Raw genomic sequence first — 7766 nt, 5'->3', positions numbered from 1 at the left:
AACTCCAATCATTAGCATTAAATGTTCTCTGTAACAATACATTGCATTCTCTGTCACTTCCTCTCTGAACTTCATTTCCACGTGAATTGCCTCTGCACATTTCATGTGAAAATAAAGCTCTTTTAAAGTCCACACTGATAGTGGGGTTGTGAGAAACTGGGTTCGTGGGATTGAAATGAGCTACAAAACCTACAGGGTAAGGTCTTTAACCAATGAAGATTCAAAATTAGGGAAAAAAGATGCAGGACTAAGAACAAGAGTAAATCAAAGGGATGAATGCAATGTTAATGAAGAAAAGTAATGAGTGCAAAATTGGATTATCAGCTGGAAACATAAAGGCAAAGACATTTAAAAATAATTCCATAAAAAATGTTCAATTGCATGTTCAATTTTAATACAAAACAAATTGAAAATGTAGCTACAAATGTAATTGCAGAATGTAACTCTCTTTGTTGAAGCTAATTTGCAATTTAGATGTAAACCCAGCAAGTATTTCCAAGGTTGTGTCAAATTTATGTTAAAATTTAGAAAGAAACATGTGGAGAGATCCCAATGGATCTTGATGGAATATTTACTTTGTAATGATCAAATAAGTCATTTATTTTGCTGCTGCTATGATGGCAAATATTGACATGAGAAGGGAATAAATTGCATATTTTTCATTTTACCAATTTCACTTATGAAAATGTGTTGAGCTACGCATTTGTTCAGCACAATTCATTCAAAGAATCTGAAGCATCATTAGTTAACATGATGTGTAAATAGTCATAATAATTAAAATGTTAGAAAATATTTACAAGGGCTGCATAACATAGTATCTGAAATATTTGGAGCACTATCTTTTGTGCCTATATACTTTGTAAGTAAATATGTATGAGTTCTGAGAAATAAAAATGAGTGGCTTTGGTTAGAAAAACCTACCCAGTGCATGACAGTGCTGCTAAGATTAAAATATGATCCTGCGATTCATAGCTTTCTCTTTTCATGCCATGGGAAATATATACTTCCTACATAGATATATAACTTGATTTTATAACACTAAGACAAAATCATCACAAGTACAGGAGAATCTTGGCTGGTTCCTTAAAGCACAATTTACATCAATTTAGAATTCAATCATATTGAAGACCCAAACCTAGAAATTGGATGCCTTCAAATACAGAATAAAAGTCTGGTGTTAAGCATGCCACGTGCTTCTAATCTAGCAGAGTTGCCAGCCAATGATGTGCAGTGCAAGATCAGGAAATTCGGAGACAGGTAGAAGTAACCTGGAAAGTGTAGGAAGGAACTGCAGATGCTGGTTTAAACAAAAGATAGACACAAAAAGCTGGAGTAACTCAGCGGGACAGGAGCAGGACAATATCTCTGGAGAGAAGGAATGGGTGACGTTTTGGGTCGAGACTCTTCTTTAGACTGGTAGAAGTAATCTGGAGAGACTTGTGTTTAAGAAGGAACTGCAGATGCTGGAATATCAAAGGTAGACTCCCCGTCCCCCCCACCCTACATCAGTCTGAAGAAGGGTTTTGTTGCCTATTTCCTTCGCTCCATAGATGCTGCTGTACCCGCTGAGTTTCTCCAGCACTTTTGTCTATCTGGAGAGACTTGGCCAGTGGTAAATCATGGTTTTAACATGTTAGTTGGAAGAAATTTGCAAGCACTTCTATTGTCACAACAAGGTGAGTTAAATATTTGAATCTGGCTTATAGATGACAGGCTCTCTGGAGCACTGAGCTGCTGATTTGGCTGCATAGTTCCTGAAGAAACTGATTGCAGCATGCATGGCAGATTCCTATAGGAAAATGAGCTGGAAAAAAATGTGAGGACACATTGTAGAACCAGTGGATCCAATGGCAGTTATAGATCACACCTGCATCCCACACATCATGTAGTTGCGGCACAGAATGTTTAAAATGCCAGAAGCTGCTGACTTATTTATATTAACTGATCAACAACATCAAATAAACATATTATTAAACATATAAAATCTTATTAAGAAAAATGCACAAATTGATAGAGTAACTCTGCAGGTCAGGCAGTGACTCTGGAGAACATGAGAATAGGTGATGTTTCATGTCAGGATCATTCTTCAGACTGACTGTGTCCTATTCATCCTTTAATATTACTACTCATCCCCCACTATGCCTAAAGCCCCTGTCCCACTTTCCCGAGTTATTCACAAATTCTCCCGAGTTTTCCCCTTGATTCAAACTCGGAGATGCCAGCCGTAGGTACTCGGGGCTATTTTTTTTACTCGTGGATTTTTGTCAACATGCTGAAAAAACGTCCCGACTTACCTGATGCCCCGAGTACCTACGGCTGGCATTACGTAGGTACGCTGCTACGGACTCCTACGGCCTCCTACGGACTCGCTACGGACTCTTACAGAATCGCTACGGACATTCCCCGAGTTTGAATCAAGGGGAAAACTCGGGAGAATTCGTGAGTAACTCGGGAAAGTGTGACAGGGGCTTTAGATAGACACAAAAAGCTGGAGTAACTCAGCGGGTCAGACAGCATCTCTGGAGAAAAGGGATAGGTGATGTTTTGGGTCGAGACCCTTCTCCAGAGATGCTGTCTGACCAGCTGAGTTACTCCAGCTTTTAGAACATAGAAAATAGATGCAGGAGTAGGCCATTCAGCCCTTCGAGCCTGCACCGCCATTCAATATGATCATGGCTGATCATCCAACTCAGTATCCCATACCTGCCTTCCCTCCATACCCCCTGATCCCTTTAGCCACAAGGGCCACATCTAACTCCCTCTTAAATGTAGCCAATGAACTGGCCTCAACTACCTTCTGTGGCAGAGAATTCCACAGATTCACCACTCTCTGTGTAAAAAATGATTTTCTCATCTCGATCCTAAAAGACTTCCCTCATATCCTTAAACTGTGACCCCTTGTTCTGGACTTCCCCAACATCGGGAATAATCTTCCTGCATCTAGCCTGTCCAACCCCTTAAGAATTATGTAAGTTTCTATAAGATCCTTGTCTTTTGTCTATCTTCGGTTTAAACCGGCATCTGGAGTTCCTTCCAACACATCATTATGATAAACCCATAATTGAAGTAAGCCTATCCTATTCCATCCATGCATTCTGCAGCTTCTGACACATTCATCCAACATATTCCACTTTCAACACATCTGCAGCATCTTCCGGTTGGGTGTGAACACATTCACCCAGTTCCAGTATTACTTATCTGTCATTCAGAATCAGAATCAGAATGCTTTATTGTCATTGCATGTGTCACATACAACGAGATTACTGTGTCTCTCCATTTAAAAGAACTTCAAACATTCACATACTCATACTTTTTACACTCCCTCCCTCCCCAAACCCACCCATGGATTCACATTTGCATAAATTAACACTCTCCCACCCCCCCTCCTTCCCCATAACCCGCTCCCGAGACAGAGTTCAGTTCCAAGATTGCTGATAGGTAAAAGCTGTTCTTGAGTCTGGCAGTGCGTGACTTTAGCGACCTGTACCTTTTTCCTGAGGGCAGCAGTGAGAAAAGGTGGTGACAAGGATGTGTAATGTCTTTCACGATATTACAGGTCCTGCTGCGGCATCTGGAGTGGTAAATGTCCTCCAGAGGGGGCAGGGGGAGTCCAATGATACCCCGGGCAGTTTTTATCACCCTCTGGAGAGCTGTGGTGGAATCCTTTTCTTCTCCCACACAATTAACTTTTGGTCTTCTCCAAGAAGCCTTCTCCAATTACATCATTTTATTCTGCCTCTTGGCAACATCATCTGAAAACACAGTGTCACTCTTCACATGCAGCAACACCCGGCTTCACCTTTTCACTTGTTTGCTCAACATTGTCTAACACCCTGGGTGGGCCAGTTCACCCACTACACTGAAAGAAAGTCTTGTCCCATACCTTGTTTACTTCTAGATTTGACAATTCCATTGCATTCCTATTGTACTATTCATAGACTAGCACTCATCCAAAACACTGCTGCTCCTGTGCTAACTTGTACAATGCATGATCATACACCACTAATATGCTGTATGAATTACGCTGACTCCTAGTTTTGAATCTCTCATGCGCTCATGCCTCTCTTACACATTGATCTCCAGCCTTCCCTCTGAGACAACTGTGCTCCTGAAATTCTGACCTCCTCGTCTATTGGAAATTAAAAAGCTCCATGTATCCTAATCTATTGGAAATTTAATAGCTCCAGAAATATATTTTGCCTCCAAAGCTTGAAGCTCTGAAATTCCTAATATAAACCTCTGCCCTTGCAATTTATTTTTCTACTTCCTTAAACCCTCCCCGTTTGACAAACCTACTTGAATTTCTTCATGTGCCCTTTTGGTATCATATTTTGTTTGATAATGCTCCTATGAAAGACATTATAAATCCAGGTTGCTAAAATAATTGTTGATAAATAACTGAAGATATTTCTGATTATTCAATGTGACTTATTTGTTCTGAAAGATGAGTAGAAGGGTGAATATTGCAATGTTGATTTGGTACTTTCTCCGTTATTTAATTCCAAATTCATAAATACTTAGTTCCTGTAAAATTAGTGACTTGGATTGAGAATCATTAACACTTGGCTACGTTACAACCAGGTCCAATATTAATACAATTTGATATACATTTAGCTATATGAAAAACTTGAATTTTTGTAAAATGCTTTATTATTGTTGTTAAAACTTCAGAAATTAATTCAAATTTGCCATATAAGCATTACTGTAATTTATTTCTTGATTTCAGCAGGTAAGAGTTACATGATTTGAGATTTGAGATTCAAACAATGCAAGTTATTACCACATGCTAAATGTCCCCTGTAAACCATTAGCAAACACTGGTCATGGCAGTGCAGAGTTTATGTTTCACTCTTTCATGTTCAAATTGTCTAATTAATATCCAGTTAATTTTTGAGAAATAAACAATCTGCTGATGGAATTCAGCAGGAAAGGCAGCATCTGTGATGGGACAAATCACAGCTCGGGTTGGGAGCCTAATTTTAGAGGTGAAATCAGGAAATTTTAGTATATTTCTTATCAGTTTTAACTTAATTGTGCTTCTAAATATTCAGATTTTAAAGAAACTCTAAACCAGGAAAGAACATAATTTTATAATCTGAATGAAAAATCATTATTTCAAAAGACTACATTTAATTTTCTTCAACATCTATCACCATAATGAGCTTCCCTCTTTCCAAATAACACATAAAAACTCTCACAGGCAAGAAATTACACCTTTCAGATTGAAACTCACTTTTAAACCAAAAACAAAAACTTAAGGCAGACAGACATTGCCATGACACTATTTAATATTATACATGAATAATTGTTCCAACCATTTTAGAAACCATTATTATTATTGACTTTGTAAATAATGTTGAGAATTCTTTTGTATTTAATGAAGCCAGATAGCCATTGCTAAATCAATAAAATTACACATTTTAACAATTTTTTTAACCTTTGAATCTGATAGAACCGGACAAAACACACAGCTACAGAAACATACAGTAATGTAGCTTTAATTTTCCTTGTTGTGTACAGTTGGTATTCGTAAAAACTACATGAATAACTATGAAAAGAACTATCCCATCCCTTAACGAGTCTTGCTTTGCATACCAGATGTCTCGTTACATGGGTGGAGTGATTGTTCATCAAGGTAAATATGCGGGCATATTTTATTTAACAGTACCGTTGCTGATAAACCAGATAAGATGAATGCCTCGTCAACATCCAGCCCCCAGCTACGAATTGTCTTCAATGCTTTTAATCCAACAGCTGAACCGCCCTTTTTTATGATCAAGTATACTCGAATTGGGCAATCCATACGTTGATTTTTGGCATAGAAACCTTTCTGGATTTTTCCGATTGCTTCCAGAAATCCTACGAGGGGTCCCTATTTGTGAAACAGGTGAATTACAATTTGGAGAAACAATATGTGTGCAATATTTTCCAAAATGTGATCATTTACTTCAACCTCTGTTACATTTATACTCCATCACTTTAGATAATCCTTTCTTACTCTCTATAATCCCACCTCCCAACTAAATACATTTAGTACATAATAATAATAAAGCATTTTACCAAAATACAACTTTTTAATGTAAGCCACATATCATTTTTCAATTGACAAAATTTGAGAGGGTTAATCGGGGTTTTTCTAAATGTCAATAGGGTCTGTTTTATTTTCTAACTGTGTAATATCGACCCACACATTCCACTACAAATATTTCCTTTTCCTTGGGGCAAAAACTTTGCTTCCATTCAGTAGAAGCCAATTCTAACGGACCATCAGATCAGTTTTGTCGAATGTTCCTGAAAGCCTGTTGCATTGTGGAAAAATTGGACTCTTTTATTTCCATTTTAACATATTGACATCAATTTTGTAGCATCTATGCAACTTCAATAATATTCAGATGTTTTCAAGACATTTAAAGCAAATACAATGTCACTGGACATAAGGGCTTTAAGTCAAAAGTATTTTTGTTATTACTTTTAATTAATATTGTTCTTTTCCAAATGCACACCTTCAACAATTAAAAGTATTATATGAATAGCAAAAGTTCACAAAATCTATACATAAAACATTGTGATGATACGTTTGGGGAATATTCTAATTACCCCATCAGCACTTTGAGAGGAAATGTGGGAGGTCAAAAAGGGATAAAGGGCCTGTCCCACTTGTGCGACATTTTCGGTGACAGCCTGAAAGGAGGTTGCCGTGGCGTGATCTACTTGGGAAGAAGCAGACTGGAATTCCAATTGCCCCAAAATAGTTGCTGAATGCCAGATAGTGTGGGGCAAGCAGAAAAATATCCAGATTTGCAATTCATTGGCTTCCAGGGATAGGTTTTACAGCCCATCTAAGGACTCTAAGCTACATCCCTATCAGAATGAAAAGACACAATCCCGGGTTGAAAAACTAAAGACACAGCTTTAAGTGAGGAGTTGGCACAAAGGGTATTTTTCCTAAAAAAAACAATATCCTAGTTACTTTTAAAGAGAATGTTGGCCTTTAATCATGCGTCTGATTATAAAAAGGAAATAAATTTACTTTTGTCTTAATTATTTACTGTGGTTGATTATATTTAGAATAATTTTTCAATTCATGTTTTTAAAATAATTAGTGTATGATACTCTAACTGAGCAAATGACATTCCATTTTCTATGAATTTTCCAAGATAATAAATGATAGGACACCACAGATTGCTTCACACAGTGTTTTGGCTCACCAGCTAGCAGCAGTGCTTTGATTTTCAAATGTCTTTGGTACATAAATAGAGTCAAAGAGAGAGTCATAGACTCACACAGTGTGGAAAAAGACCCATCGGCCCATTTGTCCACTCCACCCAACATGTCCCATCTACATTGGTCCTACCTGCCTGTGTTCGGCCCATATTCTATTAAACCTATCCTGTCCATATACCTGTCTAAGTGTTTCTTGAACATTGCAATATTACCTGCCTCAACTGCTTCCTCCGACAGCTCTTTTCATATACGCACCATCCTTTGTATAAAAAAGTTACCCCTCAGGTTATTATTAAATCTTTCCTCCCCTCACCTTAAACCTATGTCCTCTGGTCTTGATTCCCCTACTCTGGACAGAGACTCTGCATTTACCCAATCTATTCCACTCACGATTTTGTACACTTCTTTAAGATTACTACTCATCCCCATGCACTCCAAGGAACAGAGCCCAAGCCTGCTCAACCCTTCCCTATAGCTCAGACCCTTGAGTCCTGGCAACATACTTGTAAGTCTTCTCTGCACCCTTTCCACCTTGATATCTC

At 38.0% G+C, this 7766-nt stretch overlaps 1 protein-coding gene across 2 annotated transcripts in view; it reads right to left on the bottom strand.

The window, feature by feature from the left end:
* Positions 1-5482: 5482 nt before the first annotated feature.
* Positions 5483-7766, bottom strand: part of LOC116973426 (cytosolic 5'-nucleotidase 1A-like) — a 69746-nt gene continuing 67462 nt past the window's right edge. For both annotated transcript variants that reach the window (XM_033021490.1, XM_033021491.1), the window contains one exon: positions 5483-5872. In XM_033021490.1, the coding sequence (XP_032877381.1) occupies positions 5573-5872 (300 nt within the window). In that variant the 3' untranslated portion in view covers positions 5483-5572. The remainder of the gene's footprint in view (positions 5873-7766) is intronic.

The sequence above is a fragment of the Amblyraja radiata genome, chromosome 5 (assembly GCF_010909765.2).
Source record: "Amblyraja radiata isolate CabotCenter1 chromosome 5, sAmbRad1.1.pri, whole genome shotgun sequence".
NCBI lineage: Eukaryota > Metazoa > Chordata > Chondrichthyes > Rajiformes > Rajidae > Amblyraja > Amblyraja radiata.
This window is presented reverse-complemented; position numbering and strand designations above follow the sequence as displayed.